The sequence below is a fragment of the Pristis pectinata genome, chromosome 25 (assembly GCF_009764475.1).
Source record: "Pristis pectinata isolate sPriPec2 chromosome 25, sPriPec2.1.pri, whole genome shotgun sequence".
In the NCBI taxonomy this organism is placed as follows: Eukaryota; Metazoa; Chordata; class Chondrichthyes; order Rhinopristiformes; family Pristidae; genus Pristis; species Pristis pectinata.
The window spans coordinates 1,169,477-1,187,737 of record NC_067429.1 but is presented as its reverse complement, the minus strand read 5'-3'; the positions used below and the strand labels follow the sequence as shown (position 1 = coordinate 1,187,737).

Genomic DNA, 18,261 nt, shown 5'->3' with positions numbered 1-18,261 from the left:
GCGGGGACAAGTGAGGCAAAGAACCATCCTGGCAAGGTGAGGGTTTCCTGGTTTACAATCCAGAGATCCAACAAATTAATGGGCAATCAGATCACTGCCTGGTGTCCGGTGCAGAGACTGTGTGAGGTGAAGGGACCGTGTGGGGTGTCAGGACCGTGTGAGGTGTAGGGACTGTGTGAGGTGTAGGGACTGTGTGGGGTGTAGGGATCGTGTGGGGTGTAGGGATCGTGTGGGGTGTAGGGACCGTGTGAGGTGTAGGGACTGTGTGGGGTGTAGGGACTGTGTGGGGTGTAGGGACCGTGTGAGGTGTAGGGACTGTGTGGGGTGTAGGGATCGTGTGGGGTGTAGGGACCGTGTGAGGTGTAGGGACTGTGTGGGGTGTAGGGACTGTGTGGGGTGTAGGGACCGTGTGAGGTGTAGGGACTGTGTGGGGTGTCAGGACCGTGTGAGGTGTAGGGACCATGTGAGGTGTAGGGACTGTGTGAGGTGTAGGGACTGTGTGGGGTGTAGGGACCGTGTGAGGTGTAGGGACTGTGTGGGGTGTAGGGACCGTGTGAGGTGTAGGGACCATGTGAGGTGTAGGGACTGTGTGAGGTGTAGGGACTGTGTGGGGTGTAGGGACACTCCAGCTCTGAAAAACACTCCATGTCAATAGTCATTAAGTTTTTCACTTTCAATATTATGTTTCAGGGAGGCCGGGTCTCACCACAGCAACACCCATAGTAACGGGTTTTAAAAAATGACTACACACCTCTCCCTAACTCGTAATATAACTCCAACCTCTCTCAAATTTGCAAATAAAAGAATCCTCTGGATTGACACACGTTCAGATCTCTGGACTCAGTAGTTTCAGTCAATCTCATCTCAGTAACCAATTCTGTAACCCAAACATGGTGCATAAACCAGGCGGTTCGCACCTCACTTTAACTAAAACTCTAACTAATCATCATTGCTTGAACTAAGTAAACCAGATACTACTCGACTGAACCTGACAGGATATATTTCTTCTAGATTACCAAAGCTTGAAAACACGTACCACCAGGCTCAAGGACAGTTTCTATCCCATTTTTATAAGACTGTTTGATAGACATTTGCACAATAAAGATGAACTCTTGACTCCTCAATCTACCTCATTATGGCCTCACACATTATTGCCTGCCTGCACTGCACTTTCTCTGTAACTGTAACTTGTGAGTGTAAATTGGGATGACATTTTTGAAGGGAAATGTACTATGGGGATGTGGTCGTTGTTCAGGGATCTCTTGCAGGATGTTCGGGATAAATTTGTCCCGGTGAGGCAGAGAAGGAATGGCAGGGTGAAGGAACCATGGGGGACAAGAGGGGTGGAACATCTAGTTAGGAGGAAGAAGGCAGCATACATAAGGTGTAGGCAGCAAAGATCAGGCAGGGCTCTTGAGGAATATAGGGTAGCAAGAAAGGAACTTAAGGGGCTGAGGAGAGCAAGAAGGGGACATGAAAAGGCCTTGGCGAGTAGGGTTAAGGAAAACCCCAAGGCATTTTTCACTTATGTGAAGAGCAGAAGGATGACGAGAGTAAAGGTAGGACCGATTAGAGACAAAGGTGGGAGGATGTGCCTGGAAGCTGTGGAAGTGGGTGAGGTTCTCAATGAATACTTCTCTTCAGTATTCACCAAGGAGAGGGGCCTTGATGACACTGAGGACAGTGTTGGTAAGGTTAATGTTCTAGAGCATGTTGATATCAAGAGAAAGGATGTGTTGGAGCTGTTAGAAAATATTAGGACAGATAAGTCCTGACAGTATATTCCCCAGGCTGCTCCGCGAGGTGAGGGAGGAGATTGCTGAACCTTTGGCTAGGATCTTTGAGTCCTCGTTGTCGGAGGATTGGAGGGTGGCAAATGTTGTCCCCTATTCGAAAAAGGTAGTAGGGATAGTCCAGGGAATTATAGACCAGTGAGCCTTACGTCTGTGGTGGACAAGCTGTTGGAAAGGATTCTTAGAGATAGGATCTATGGGGATTTAGAGAATCAGGGTCTGATCAGGGACAGCCAGCATGGCTTTGTGAAGGGCAGATCATGTCTCACAAGCCTGATAGGGCTCTTTGAGGAGGTGACCAGACAGATTGATGAGGGTAGTGCAGTAGATGTGGTCTACATGGATTTTAGTAAGGCATTTGACAAGGTTCCACATGGTAGGCTTCTTCAGAAGGTCAGAGGGCATGGGATCCAGGGAAGCTTGGCCATGTGGATTCAGAATTGGCTTTCCTGTAGAAAGCAGAGGGTTGTGGTGGAGGGAGTGCATTCAGATTAGAGGGCTGTGACTAGTGGTGTCCCACGAGGATCAGTTCTGGGACCTCTGCTTTTTGGGATTTTTATTAATGACTTGGATGAGGGGTAGAAGGGTGGAGGATGCAGAGCTGGGCTGAGAAGTGGCAGATGGAGTTCGATCCGTGTAAGGTGGTACACTTTGGAAGGACAAACTCCCAGGCAGAGTACAAAGTTAATGGCAGGATTCTGGGTAGTGTGGAGGAGCAGAGGGATCTGGGGGTCCATATCCACAGATCCCTGAAAGTTGCCTCACAGGTGGATAGGATAGTTAAGAAAGCTTATGGGGTGTTAGCTTTCATAAGTCGTGGGATTGAGTTTAAGAGCCGCGAGGTAATGATGCAGCTCTACAAAACTCTGGTTAGACCACACTTAGAGTACTGTGTCCAGTTCTGGTCACCTCATTATAGGAAGGATGTGGAAGCGTTGAAAAGGGTGCAGAGGAGATTTACCAGGATGCTGCCTGGTTTGGAGAGTATGCATTATGAGGAGAGACTAAGGGAGCTGGGGCTTTACTCTTTGAAGAGAAGGAGGATGAGAGGAGACATGATAGAGGTGTACCAAATATTAAGAGGAATAGATAGAGTGGACAGCCAGCGCCTCTTTCCCAGGGCACCAATGCTCAGTACAAGAGTTCATGGCTTTAAAGTAATGGGTGGGAAGTTCAAGGGAGATATCAGAGGAAGGTTTTTTACCCAGAGAGTGGTTGGTGCATGGAATGTGCTGCCTGGGGCGGTGGTGGAGGCTGATACATTGGTCAAATTCAGGAAATTACTAGATAAGCATATGGAGGAATTTAAAATAGGGATATGTGGGAGGAAGGGGTTAGAGAGTCTTAGGTGAGGTTTAAAGGTCGGCACAACATTGTGGGCCGAAGGGCCTGTATTGTGCTGTATTGTTCTATGGTTCTATGTAACACTATATTCTGCATTCTGCGATTCTTTTCCCTTGTACTGCCTCGATGTACTGATGTACTTATGGATGATATGCAAAGCAAAAGCTTTACACTCTATCTCAGTACATGTGACAATAATAAACCAATTACCAATTAGATAACTCAGCAATACTATCCTTCACTAGCTGGAACTTTCCTTACATCCAGTCTGCTTGAAGTAATCTTGGTGTTTTGTTGTTTAACAAGTACCAGTTGTGTTCTCTGAGCACAGCTGAGTGTCGGGGTAACTCATCATCCAAGCACAATTCACACCTGGAACACAATCCAATGTCGCTCCCAGCTTGGCCTCAGGAGAATGCCCGGGGCTTGTGTGGCTCGAGGCCACATTACAGAACAGTTGGCTGGCCTGGAGAATCAGGAATATCTGACAAACATCCAGCCAATCAACATCTTCCAAAAATCCTGGACAGTAGCCAATCCACACTGCAAAATTAAGGCAAAGTACGGAGGCTCTGGGAGATACTGAGGGCTACTGTCCTCTGAAGTGCACACAGACCCAGCCCAGCTCTTGATTGGCCTGGGACTGTGTTCTGGTGACACACACGCACGGCCTTATATTCCCTATAAAGTTCACAGAAGCTGCCATCCGCACAATATCCCATGCAACAGAAACAGCCCCTGGTATACCAATAACAATCACTGTATGCTGCTCTCTGTAATAAACACAGGAGCTGCTGCTCTGTAATAAACACAGGAGCTGCTCCTACCAGTGACAATGTGAAAAGGTACTCACACAACCAAATATGATTTCAGATGTTGAGTTTAAGGGTGAAGTGCGCTGGACAGATTTTCAGTCTGTCGAGCAGCAGTGTGGAGTTGGAGGACAGGATGGAGATTAGCATCAGGCACCTGTCCATGCACATCACATTCTTTATTTGAAGCCTGACAGCTTTAGAGCTTTAAATCAGATTTAAGGCAAAGTGGTTCTTCCTCACCAGCTGGTGTTACAGCCTCGGACACTCTGGATCTCCAGTGCATGGGTAGCAGGCTGCAGGTTTGCAATCCAATTATTTGAAATATTTGTGTTCCTGGAATTCTGGAAGGTGACCATAAGGAAAAATGGAACAAAAGACAGTCCTGATAACTGGCTGCTCCACAGGGATTGGCCTTGCTATTGCTGCTAAACTAGCAACTGATGAACAGAAGCGATTCAAAGGTACAGCGCTCATGTGTCCTGCTGTCGTGTCCCACCTGCTGCCCCCAGCACTGACCAACACTGGCCACTGGTCTCTGACGTCCCGTCCCCACACCCTCCACCAGCCCCATTACCTAACTCACCATCTTCTACTATTTTGTTCTTCCCTGACTGTACAGACAAAGAAAGATCGGAGAAGGTATTTTCTCTGGAGCAGAGTAGGCTGAGTAGGGGTTAAATTGAGGTTATAACATTTTGCCGAATTGAGATAAGTGTAAATATAACTGTTTCTCTGATCAGAGGGGTCAAACACCCGGGGGCAAGGATTTAAAGTCAGTGGTGGAAGGATCGAGGGAGGATGAGGGATAGACTTTCATCCAGAGGGTGCTGAGGGTCTGACTGTCTGCCCCAGAGGGTGCTGAGGGTCTCTGCCCCAGAGAGTGCTGAGGGTCTCTGCCCTAGAGGGTGCTGAGGATCTGTCTCTCTGCCCTAGAGGGTGCTGAAGGTCTGAATCTTGCCCCCGAGAGTGGGACGAGGACCCGTCGTCACATTTAACGGGACTGGGTGAAGACGAGCTGTGAGCTGGAGGGGTTTCACTGCTGGGAGGGGAGTCAGGGTGGAGGACTCCTCCTGACCCAGCACACGATGACCTCAGTGAGAACTGTGTCATTCAATGGCTCGGTCTCTGTTGGCTGTACTTCTGGTTGGCCTTACAGCTCCAGGCTCCCCCTTCCGAAACTGCTGGCCATTCCACTCTCTTCACCACCCATTCCCCCCCCACCCCCAACCCCACTCCACCCCCCCACCTCCCCATCCCACCCCCGAACTAATCCATCAGTCACCTGTCCCAGTGTCTCCTGACACACCTGTGTCACATTCTTCCCGATGATGAGCTGAGGGGGGAAAGTTGAACGGGGATGTGTGGGGCAGGTGTTTTACACAGAGCAGTGGGTGCCTGGAATGTGTTGCCTGGGGTGGGGGTGGAGGCAGATACGATGGAGGGGTTTGAGAGGCTCATCGATAGGCACATGGATGTGCAGGGATGGAGGGAGATGGACGTTGTGCAGGCAGAAGGGGTTAGGTGGGAGGAAGATGATGGGCTGAAGGGCCTGTTCCTCTGCTGTCGGTTCCAGGATACCCCGTGTGGTGCCTCGGGACGTGTGCTCTGTGAATGGCGCCATTCCTGCAGGCGGTGTGAACGTGACACAGCCTGTAGTGCGTCAGGCGAGGAGGGGACTGTGTCTGGGACGTTCCAGCGGGACTGCCGAGCCTGCAGCCAATAGCAGAAGCAGACTGGATGAGCGCACTGTGTGGGAGAGGGCGAGGGGTGAATGGGACCCGGCACAAGTCAGGACACCGGCAGCAGAGACCTGGAATAAAACCGGGAATGCTGGAAATGTTCAGCTGACCAGTCAGCCGCTGTGAAGACGGGGAAAGAGTTAACGTTTCAGGTCAATAAACTTCCACCAGTACAGGAAATAGTTAGAAACAAAGTCAACGAGATGCAGGGAGGGGGAGGGGAGAGCATAGAGGGAGGTGTGAGGGAGTGGGGGAAGGGGAAGCGTGATCAGCGGAGGTGGCAGAGGGGGTGACAGGTGAAGGGTCAACCAAAGGAACAGAGAGTGTGCTGGAAATTGGAAGTGAAAGGGCAGGAAATGGTCTTTGTCTGAACTGGGTGAAGTCTGTTGTATGTGGCAGCCGCCAGGTTGAAAAATGAGATGTTTCTCAAGCAAATGTTGAGCATCCTTGGAGCAGGGTTGGTGCTGAGGGACTGGGGGGGTCAGAGTGGGAGCGGGATGGAGAATTAAAGCCCAAGGTCTGAAAGGTCAGGGGCACATTGCCAGCTGAACACATGTGCTCTGCACGCTGCCTGAGGTTGGTTTCTCCGGAGTGGAGGAGGCCCCTGTGCTCACTGAATGCAGTAGATTGGAGGGTGTGCAGGTGAATCGCTACTTCACCTCGGGAGCAGAGTTTGTGTCACAAGATCACAAGATCACAAGATAAGGGAGCAGAAGCAGGCCATTCGGCCCATCGAGTCTGCTCCAAGGAAAAGGGAAAAAGAAATGGGGTGGGAAAAAAAGAGAGAGAAAAAAAAAAAAAAAAAAAACTATTCTAATCCCATTTGCCAGCCTTATCCCCATATCCCTTGATACCCTGACTATTTAGATATCTGTCTATCTCCTCCTTGAACACCCCCACTGATCTGGCCTCCACTGCTGTGCGTGGCAAGGAGTTCCACAATTTCACCACCCTCTGGGTAAAGAAACTTCTCCTCATCTCTGTCTTGAAACTGTACCCTCTAATTCTAAGATTGTGCCCTCTGGTCCTGGACACGCCCACCAAGGGAAACAGCCTAGCCACATCTACTCTATCCTTACCTGTCAACATTTTAAATGTCGCTACGAGGTCCCCTCTCATCCTTCTGTACTCCAGCGAGTACAGTCCAAGAGCCGACAAACGCTCATCGTACTTAAGCCCTTTCATTCCTGGAATCATTCTCGTAAATCTCCTCTGAACCCTCTCCAACGTCAGCACATCCTTCCTAAGATGCGGGGCCCAAAACTGCGCACAGTATTCCAAATGAGGCCTCACTAGCGCCCCGTAGAGCCTCATCAACACTTCCTTACTTTTATACACTATACCTCTCGAGATGAATGCCAACATAGCATTCGCTTTCTTAACCACCGATCCAACCTGGTGGTTAACTTTTAACTGTCCCTGGATGGTGGGAAGGGAAGTGGGGAAAGGGCAGTCATTGCATCTCCTGGGGGTGCAGGGAGCGTGTGGGGAGAAGAGGAGTGGGCGGTGGGAGTGGCACAGTGTCCGGGAAGAAGCAGGCAGCGGAGGGGTGGAAGTGATGCACCTCCTGACCAGCAGGTCAGGGTGGAGGGAGCCAGACACAGCGGCTTGCAATGACCGGGTCCTGAGGTCTGGCAGACCCAGGTGATGTTCCGGAGCTGGAGGTCAGTCACCATTGCCATGGTCACCCAGTCCGAAGCTCACGCTGGGGTTAAGTCCGACACCAAGACCACAGCGAGCTCGATGTCAGGACTGGGGTCTGTGGCTGGAGAAGGGACGTTAGACCCCAACACTGAGTGGGATAAAGGTTGGGGTGTCGGTGAAGGAGCGGGGTACACCAGGTCTCACACCCTCAGCGCGCCCACCTCTTCTCTCACACGCGGTCGGTGTCGAAGGTTTTGCCTCTTACAGTTTACGCAACCATGAGAAACCTGAAGAAACGGGAAGCGCTGGAGGAGGCAGCGGGAGAGGCAGGTGAAGGGACCCTCCACATTCGGCAGCTCGACGTGTGTGATGAGGAGTCCATTCAAAACTGTCTGAACAGCATCCCGGAGCGTCACATTGACATCCTCAGTACGTACCTGCATCACACACACACCCCCTCCCGGGGCAATGACACATCGGGCTGACACCTCCCAAGGTGACTGGGGACACCCGGCCCTTCACAGGCTGAATATTTCATTCACTGCGCTGCCCCACCTGGTCTGTCTGGAGGCCTGGGAAATGCACCAACATTCAGACTGAAAACCACCACTGGCCCCAGCGGTCCCTCTCTCCTCCTCACACTCTCTGCCTGGGTCTCTCAATTCAACGCCTCTCACACGTTCCCTCTGATTGCTTCTGTCTCTGTGCTGCCTGCTCCTCTCTCTCTGCCTTCTCTATCTCTCCCTCTCTTGGCTTGTCTCGTTTCTCTAAACTGCTCTCTCTTCCTCCCTTTCTTTGTTCCTCTCTGTGGCATGTGCTCTCTCTCTCTCTTTCTCTCACTCTTTCTCTCTCTTTCTCTTTCTCTCTCACTTTTTCTCTCTCTTTCTCTCTCTCTCTCTCTCTCTCTCTCTCTCTCTCTCTCACACACACACACACACACTCTCCACACCCCCTCCCCTTCTCTCATTCTTAAATGGTCACAGAGTGAGAGTAACTGTTTGAGATGTCAGTTGATAAATGTATTCATCAACTGGGCAAAGACTTCAGCGAGGAACCACAAATTACCTGTGAATGTGTGTGCATGTGCCATGTTCTATATATGTGTGTCTGCCTGTGTGTCTACACGTGTGTCTGTGGTTCCAGTGATCTGTGTGCATCATGTCCATGCATGTATGTTCATTTGTGTCTGTGCCTATGTACACCTGTGTATATTTATGTCTGTGGACAAATATACACAAGCATATTTGTGCAGGTACATGTGCGATTGTGAGCATACATGCATCTATGTGCACATGTGTGTATATGTGTGCACGCATGTGTGTGTATACCTGTGTGCATGTGTGTGTGTGTGTGTGTGCGTGTGTGTGTGTGTGTATTGGTATATTATTGTCACTTGTACCGAGGTACAGTGAAAAACTTGTCTTGCATACCGATCGTACAGGTCAATTCATTACACAGTGCAGTTACATTGAGTTAGTACAGGGTGCGTTGATGTAGTACAGGTAAAAGCAATAACAGTACAGAGTAAAGTGTCACAGCTACAGAGAAAGTGCAGTGCAATAAGATGCAAGGTCACAACGAGGTAGATCGTGAGGTCAAAGTCCATCCTATCGTATAAAGGAACCGTTCAATAGTCTTATCACAGTGGGATAGAAGCTGCCCTTAAGTCTGGTGGTACGTGCCCTCAGGCTCCTGTATCTTCTACCTGATGGAAGAGGAGAGAGAATGTCCCGGGTCGGTGGGGTCTTTGATTATGCTGGCTGCTTCACCAAGACAGCGAGAGGAAAAGACAGAGTCCAAGAAGGGGAGGCTGGTGTCCGTGACCCGCTGGGCTGTGTCCACAACTCTCTGCAGTTTCTTGCAGTTCTGGGCAGAGCAGTTGCCGTACCAAGCAGTGATACATCCAAATAGGATGCTTTCTATGGTGCATCGGTAAAAGCTGGTGAGGGATGAACATCTCACACCCTCCCATCCACAGTTAATAATGCAGGGATTGGACTGATCGGCCCAGTCGAGTGCCTCAGCATCGAGGAGATGAAGGCTGTGTTCGAGACAAACTTCTTCGGTGTTGTCCGGATGATTAAAGCGGTTCTGCCAGACATGAAGGCACGGAGGAACGGCCACATCGTGGTCATGAGCAGTGTGCTTGGTCTACAGGGTGAGTACAGAACACACATCGGCCCCGTTGCACCAGAGTTCCATCCCTCCACACACACACCCTCCCTCCACTCCAGAGCTCAGAGTCTCAGAGCCTCTTCAATCTGCTGAATCAGACAAGAAAGAGCCTGACCTGGATGGTGTTACCACCACTGAGCTCCCACCAGGAATATCCTGGGGATCACCACTAATTGGAACTCTGCTGGACCAGACACAGCCCATGGCTACGAGCAGGTGAGAGGCCGGGATCCTGCGGTGAGTGACTACCTGCAGACAGCCCAGGGTCCACGGAGCACATCAGGTGTGTACTGCAACACTCTCCACTGAGTGCAGCTCCCACATCGTCAGAAGATCCACACCGCCCAGGACAAACAGTCCCTCCGTCTGACAAGCAGATATGCTTCACCCCAACCACCTCCCCAAAGGTTCCACGCTGGCACACAGTGACAGCAGCCTGCTCCTCCCCCAGGCTTCTCCCACACACCCTCCCAGAACAAGGGGGGACACAGGCAGCAAACACAGGGCAACTACCAGCACTTGGGGCCTGCTTCTGACCCACCCTGACTTGGTCCTTCACCGTCACTAGGTACAAATCCCGGATCTCCCTAGAGCAGCAGAGGAGGAAGATTTAAAGTAATGTTCATTGTGGGAGAAAGTGGGAAATTCCTTTGTGCCGGCTGTTGGTTTGGGGCCAGAAGGTACTGGAATCAGAATCCACATCAAAAGGCCAGTGACCATGTCTCAGACCAGGGGTCAAACGCAGGCAGTGGACAACTCCTTCAGAGGGAGACAGTACACACTCCCTGGGCAGAATGTCCTCCTGCCCTACTGTAAGCTCCTAACTCAAGTCGGAGATGTATGAAGCTGTCTGGTGCACGGCCGTCTGCCACACTGCACCTTATCTCCCTGGTCGAAGGCTCCATCTGACGTGCTGTGTGAACCATACCTGATAGTCACGCAGCTTCCTGAATGGCCCTTGTGTCTCCCTAGGGATCATGTTCAATGATGTCTACGCTGCTTCCAAGTTCGCTGTGGAAGGGTTCTGTGAGAGTCTCGTGGTTCAGACCCTGAAATTTAACATCAAGTAAGTTCACCCGGAAACCTGTGGGCAGGAGAGAATGACTGTATGTGCAGAGCGGGGGAAATAAACCGGGAGCTGGAGCCATCAGCTACAGGAAGGTCCAATGGTATCCGCCACTGGACGAGAGAAGGCCCGGGGTATATTCGGGGGGGTGGGTGGGGGGTGGGGGGCGGTCACTTTGGCTAAAGAGGTGACGCGGGCTGTAGGGAGTGTGGTACCAGCAGGACAAAAATGGACGGCCACAGTGGCGGGAATTACTCCGGGCAAATCAGAGATCTCCAGCTTGTGAGCAGAGAGATCTGCAGTCGGATTAGAGAGGGGAGCAGTGATTATAAAATGATAGAGCTGGCACCCAGAGAACAGAAAATGCTGGAAACACTCGGTGAGACAGGCAGAGTCTGAGGAGAGACAGCCAGTGCTTCAGGTCAGAACAAGGGTCTTCAACCTGAACTGTTAACTGTGTCTGTCTCCATGGATGCTGTCTGACTTGTGGAGGTGCAGTGGGTAGCCCAGGTCTCCAGGGTGGAGAAGGGCTCGGATCCCTGCTGCCCCTGGACCAGGAGCTATCAGCTGAGCCTCCATCCTCAAACACACTTTTCTTCAGTGGGCAAAGGCTGTGCTGGTTCACAGAGGCAATGGGGGCTTCCATCATCGACACTTGTCTCCGAGCGAGGTGGGAGCAGTGTCTGAGGTGTGCAGATCTGGGGTAGTGATCCAAGAGATGCAAACCAGCGATCAGGAGAAACCTCTCAGTGAGTCTAGGGCTGTTAATGTTCAAGGCAGAAACCATGTCCGTGTTGCAGTGGGTGCTTGGGGGGGGGGGGGGGTTTGAAGGGAGATGGGAACAGGGTGTACAGAGGTGTTTGGGTTGTGGTGATGTGGAGAGCAAGCACCACTGTGTAGTGGTCAGATGGTCTCTCTCTGTGTTGTGACCAACAATGTCTCCCTGGACCTTCGTGGGTGAAGACTAACCTTGGGCCTGTGTTCAGTATCACCCTGATAGAACCAGGGCCAGTGGTGACAGAGTTTGAGAAGAAGGTGTTTGAGGAAGCAGTGAAGGCCGATTACTCCAGCACGGACCCAGACACGGCTGACATGTTTGTGAAGGTTTACCTGGAGAACACCAAGAGCATCTTCTCAAGCACGGGCCAGAGACCAGAGGACGTTGCTGAGGTGAGGACAGGTTGGCCAGAGCTGCCAGAACACCAGACCTTCCCGCTCAGCTTCACCAGTTCCCACAGCAGCTGCCACACACAAGGCCACATCAGCCAGCGAGGAGCCGTCCTCAACTCTGCGGCAGACTCTGCCTGAGCAGAACGTTGAATGGCGCAAAGGGGTCAATGCAGCCAGTGACCATGAGGGAGCTGCCCAGCCACCCGCACATCACTGACACACACCCCGTCGAGGCTCCTGAGCTGGGCGAATGGCTCTGTTGGTGGCACCAGAACGCATGGCCTTTCACTTGCTGAAGCTGCTTTGTGCTGTTGTCACACTTTTACCAACACATAACAACCAGATACTTCACAGGAAGACACAGGCACACAGAGAAACAGGCCACTTACCCAATCTCCCTCTCACCACAGGACGCCAGGCAACAAAAACAGATGTCAGGGTCAGAGAGTTACGTGGCACAGAAACAGGCCCTTCTGCCAACGTGTCCATGCTGCTCATTGAGTACCCCCCGACACCAGTCCCTTCTACCAGCACTGGGTCTGCAGCTTTCAGCACTGCACCTCAGGCTTGTTGAGCCTCTACCTCCACCACCCGCTCAGGCAGTGCATTCCAGATTGCAGTCCCCCTCTGGGGGAATCTCCTCAGCTCCCATCAAACCTCATGCAGACCCTAAGCCTCTGCCTCTGGCTCTAGACGCCTCTGTTGTGGGGAGAAGCTCCCAACTATCCACCCCCTCCACACCCCTCACTATTTTGTCCGCCTCACTCAGGTTTGACTCAGCATCCTCTGTCCAAGGTAAACATTCTCTCCTCAAATCTGAAAAGCTCCATCCCAGGCAACATCCCGAAGAATCCCCTCTGCACCCTCTCCAGTGCAGTCACCTCCTTCCACCATGTGGTGACCAGCACCGCGGGCAGTGCTCCCGCTGTGGGCAAACCCATGTTTTGTACCACAACGTCCTTGTTCTTCTGTTCTGTGCCTTGGCTAATGGAGGCAAGTTTCCCACAGGCTGCTTCACATCTTTATCTTGCTGTGTTACCAGCTTCTGAGATCCTTGGACTTTTACGCTGAGATCCCTCTGTTCTTCAATGCCCCCTTGGGCCAACCATCCTCCCCTTACTGGTCCTCCCAGAGTGCATCATCTCACACTTGTTGGGATTAAATTCCATCTGCCAGATCTCTGCCCATCTCATCGACTGATCAATATCCTCTTGTAGCCTAAGTCTACCCTCCTCACTGTCAACAACACCACCAGTTTCCGTGTCATCTGTGAACCTACCTCTCACACCACTGTATTCATATCCAATTGTAAAAGTGTGACATACAGCGAGGATCCCAGCACCCATCCTTGTGGTACACCACTCGTCACAGGTTTCAAAAGCAGCCATCCACCACTACCCTCTTGCCTCCAATTCCAACCCCATTGTGGATCCAATTTGCCAGCTTGCCCCGGGTCCCATGGGCTCTCAGTAAGGCCTTTGACAGGATCCCACTGGGAACCAGCTTCCCATGTCAAAGGCCTTACTGAAGTCCATGCAGGCAACAGCAACCACACTGCCCTCATCAATACACTTTGTTAACTCCAATCGTTGGTTAGACAGGATCTGCACACACAAATCGTGCCAACTATCTTTGATCAATCCCAGATAACCCTGCCCCTCAGAATTTTTTCCAACTACTTCCCTGCCACTGACATCAGACTCACCGGCTCGTCACAGCTGCCCTTCCTGAATAAAGGTGCCGCATCTGTTGTCCTCCTGGCACCTCAGCCATGGCCAACAAAGATTTAAAGATCTCTGTCAGGGCCCAGAAATCTCCTCCCTTGCCTCCATGGCAACCTGGGATACATCCCATCTTGAAGCTCACTGAGAACTTTTTAAAGATAACATTTTCTCGAAGGTCACTGTTCCTTCCTTGAATTGCCCAACTACAATCTCCTCACTGGTGATAGTAATATTCACTGAAGACCTCACCTCAGTCCTCAGGCACCATGAGTAGGTTGTTCCTTTGGTCCCAGACAGGCCCCACCCTCTGCCCGATATGGTAACAAAATGCCTTGGTATGTTCCTGCATCTTGTCTGCGTTGTGTTTCATGGTGTGGTGCCATTTACAGGAGACAGTGAAGGTGATCACCAGCGAGAAGCCACCATTTCGCCTGCAGACAAACCCTCTGTACACTCCCATGACAGCACTGAAACACGTCGACCCCACGGGAGAGCTTGCCACCGACGTCTTCTACAAGATGTTATTCCAATACAACAAGCTGATGCGTGCGAGTGTGGGCGTTGTCCGTCTCCTTCGCTGGAAGGCACAAAAGATGCAACAGGGGCTGAAGATGCTGGGACTTTACTGAGGATCTCAAGGGAGGCTGGAGTCAGCAGCAACTGTGCACCGGCCCACAGCAGCCCGTAGTGTTGCTTACAGCCCAACACCTGTTTACCCTCCTTCCTGTAGTGACCAGCTCAACATTTGCACTCACCTCAAGGGATCCCCCAAGATTCCAGCAGAAAGGAAAATGTAGCGAATGCTCTGGACACTCCGACTGTGCTTCCCAGGGTCTCCACATTTGACGGTGTCACACTACACAGGGAGAGGCAGTGTGGTACAGTGTTGGTGAACAGTTCTGGGGACATCTCTGAGATGGATCTCAGGATATTCCCAGAGAATTCCAAAATTTCTCAGGCCTCAGAGGGAGGAAATTTCTCCTTCCTTCATCACAGGGTGTTCAGTGACAGGACCTGATGTCCCCACCTGTCCAGAGCTGAGGCCTTCTCGTTCCTCACCCCAGACACCCGCCACTGGGGGGAACCAACCGTCAGGGTCCACCTGCTAAACCCACAACTATCACTGCTCAGTCTTCGAAACTCCAGAGAACAATGGCCCATCTTTCGAAAAATTCCTGCAGACACCCCCACCTCACCCTGAAATCAATCTGGTGAAGATTTATTGCACCCCCATCCGTCAGGTGTGGGTTTCCTTCAGTGAGTCGGCAGTCGACAAGTAAAGGTTTGCTGGCCGGTCAGTTCACTCCTGGGGCGGCAAGTGTTGTCACTTTCCTGTTAGACATGTGCTTAATGAAATCGTTAAATAGTTGACTCATTGATCTTGCATTCAGTTGATGAGTTCTGCTTTTTCTTTGCTGTATGTTTGGTTAAAGTGCCATCAATGGCTAATCAATTTTTAAGGAGGAATGTCTTCACACTCTGTCGCTGAGCAGGGGAAGCTTTCCAGAACCTGACACCTTCTTTGAAAATGGTCGTTAAATCTTTATGTTTCTTTTGCTAACCCAGGAGGAATCAGGTGTAAATGGAAATGGGTCCACAGGCTGATGCACTGTCGAGATGCCACACTGCTTTATGGCTAGTCCTACACTGGAACAATGCAACACTGGCTCAGTGAAAGAATGAGACACTAATTCACACACACAATGTTCCAGGGCACAGCGTTGCACTGATTACAGGTGCACTGGTGCAGTTACACTGGTGGAGGGTCACGGTGACACTCTGAAATAATAACATACTGGTGGAGCAACACATTGGTATGGTGCTGCAGAGTGTGCTACAGCCACACACAGGCTGTGAGTTACACTGACACAACCAGACACAGGCGGTGAGTTACACTGACACAGTGACAGACAGGCGGTGAGTTACACTGACACAGTGACACACAGGCTGTGAGTTACACTGACACAGTGACACACACAGGAGTGCCATCAGATGATTCTTCACTGACGTGCTCATGTGCTGCCACCATATCACACTGATGTCCTGAAACAGAAATGGGGTTACACTGGCACACTGGTCACTGGCACACTGAACACTGGCACACTGGTCACTGGCACGATGCTGCAGCAACAGGGATGCAGTGTGATATGCTGAGTTGGCTGAACTGGAAATCTCTGGCTCTGGCAATACCTTGGAGTTAAACATCACCCTTACTTTGGAGTTGATCTGTCCCAGTAATCTCCAGCTCTCCTCCATTATCAGACTCGTGTCCATTTGTTGTGAGTGAGGAAATAGATTCGAAGGATCTCAAAAGCAAGGACTCTGAACACAGTCTGGCAGGAGAGGATTTTATTTACAAGGGAGAAGTGTGGGAAAACGGTAACGGGAATAACACACACACACGGTCAGTTTATAGCGAGCATGGGAAAATCACACTGGGAATAAAGTACACACACACGCACACACACACACACACACATGCGCGCGTACACACGTACACGCGCACACACACACATACGCGCGTACACACACATACACGCGTACACACATGCGCGCGCACACACACACACACATGTGCGCGCACACACATACACGCGCGCACACACACACACGTACACCCATACACACACGCACACACACGTGCGCGCACACACACATACAACAAACTAGGTACATGCAATCAAGGAAAAACTATATGATACCCACCACCCCTTGACTCAGTGCAGGCATGGCTCTAAGCTACCAGGGACACTAACTAAAATGCTCCCAACCCTTCAACAGTGCACACCTCACCAACGACCTCTCCAGTGCCATTCCACGGTACTCAGCCTGGAGTGAAGCAGGGAGAATCCCTCGAAGATGGCAAAGAGAGCGAGCCGAGCACATGTGGCGCCCGTTATAGTGCTGGAGGGCTGGGGGGGTCCAGCCCAGGTAATTTACAAAGGCCAATGGTCAGGTGTGCACTGATGGGTGGGGTGGAGCCAAACCTTGATTGGCAGTGGTGTGTCTTCCAACCAGGTAGTGGGCAGTGCTGTCATGTGACAGCCATGACCCTCCACAATACACCATTCTAAACTGCTGCAGCCCTGGTGGCCGTGACCTCCACAGCCAAGTCCTTGGCTCCCGAACCCTGACACACTTTGCCTCTCTCTATCCCTCTCTTTGCTGCAAAGCTCAGGCCTTCAACCAGGTATTTGGTGCCTGCAGAAGGATCTGCCAATCACCCAGAAGATGTCTCTGCATTAAAAGTAGAAGTTGTAATGCTGAGACATCGGCCTAGAACACAGGCCCAGTGGAGCAGAGGGATGGAGCTGTCTGTCTAGTTTCTGAGCCTGGCTGTGCCTGGCGAGGCGTGCAGGGAAGGATCGTACCAGAGTCAGTGAAGCTCTTTCACCAGTGGAATGTAGAACCAGCAAGTGTGACGAAGAAAGTTTCACTTCCCAATCAACAATAAAAATAATCTAAAATGAGAATCACTAAATTTATCCTGAGATAAATTTACTTTAATCTGCAGTAGAAATAGCATGTTGTGCAAAGGTGCTGAGCTGTGGTCACACAGTGGGACACACACACATCTGTCAGGCTGGCAATAAACCTGCCCCAGGCCACCAGAAATCTCATTCACTTCTCAAGGCTTCCCTCTCTGCCTCTGATAAGCATCAGCCATTGTTAAACTGGGCAACACAACGCAAACCTTTCCAAAGTTGCTCCACCGGAGTCAGGGGTCTGAGGGGGGACGGCGATGGTGGGTCAGTGGTTGGGTCAGGGTCACCGAGGGCTCCGAGTTTGGGACATGCTGAGGGGCCGGTGCTGGGATCCCTCTGCAAACCTCAGGCCATTTCGGACCATTGGTGAGAAACACCAGTTGTGTTGCCCCACAGCAGGAGCAAAACTGCTGGGGAGAGTATTAACCAAGGAATGGGGAAACTTTGTAGCAAAGGTGGAACCACGTTTATGGTGAACGTTGATCTTCCCTCATCCTGGGAAACCGAATGAGCAGAAATATTTTGGAAGATGTGTTTGGGGGGGGGGGGGGGGGGGTTGTGACTGGAATGAGACGCCGACACACGGCTGCCTGTTGCAGTGACCCACAGCTTCCATTGGTTTCATCTCACGGCCACCCTGCCTCTCTGTCCTTCACTGTCTACCTTGTTCCACCAAAGCCCAATGGGAGCTCGAGCAACGTCACCTCCCCCCGTGTCAGCTTCTGTTGCAACCCTCTGCACTCACTATTGAACTCCACAATCTCAGCCCACTGCTCACCTCTGTTTGCAGAGCTCACCGATATCTCCAGTTCAATTTCTTTCTTTGTTTCTTTTGTCTTCTGTCTGCAAATTCCATTTTTTAAGATGATTGTTACCTTGGCAACTTTGGTCTACATCCTACCACAGACATTCTCTCTGATCATTCCACCCCACCTCCTGTCTGCAACTCAAGGCACACCGATTTTCTCATTTTCCAGCTCTAATGAAGGGTCCTTGACCCAAAACGTTAACTCTGTTTCTCTCCCCACAGATGCTGCCTGACCTACTGAGTATTGGTTTTCGTTTTGGATTTCCATCATCAGCAGTATTTTTTCTCCAACATCTTTGACCCTATTGTATGCAATGAGGTAAGGGTGCTCCCTAATCTCAAAGCAAGGGATCTTCTAGGGAAAAAGCATCATAAGTGATAGAACTCTTGTGTGGATGATACAGATCAGTCAGAAATGAGAATCCTGACTTTTAATTAAGCCAGTTATGCAAGACCTAAGAGTGAGTTGGCTGCAGTGGAGTGGGAAATTAGAATAAA

At 51.0% G+C, this 18,261-nt stretch overlaps 1 protein-coding gene across 1 annotated transcript; it reads left to right on the top strand.

Moving 5' to 3' along the window:
• Window positions 1-4,316: 4,316 nt before the first annotated feature.
• LOC127582802 (retinol dehydrogenase 8-like) lies at window positions 4,317-14,099 on the top strand. Its single transcript, XM_052038368.1, has 6 exons — window positions 4,317-4,413; window positions 7,603-7,764; window positions 9,314-9,493; window positions 10,483-10,576; window positions 11,563-11,746; window positions 13,860-14,099. The coding sequence occupies exons 1-6, from the start codon at window positions 4,317-4,319 to the stop codon at window positions 14,097-14,099; spliced, it is 957 nt and encodes a 318-aa protein (XP_051894328.1).
• Window positions 14,100-18,261: the final 4,162 nt, after the last annotated feature.

Excerpts from the sequence above, each read along its gene's own strand:
- LOC127582802 (XM_052038368.1), top strand. The coding sequence starts at position 4,317 with ATGGAACAAAAGACAGTCCTGATAACTGGCTGCTCCACAGGGATTGGC. Across the intron at positions 7,765-9,313 it reads GCGTCACATTGACATCCTCA|TTAATAATGCAGGGATTGGA; the intron begins GTACGTACCTGC and ends TCCCATCCACAG. Across the intron at positions 10,577-11,562 it reads ACCCTGAAATTTAACATCAA|TATCACCCTGATAGAACCAG; the intron begins GTAAGTTCACCC and ends GCCTGTGTTCAG.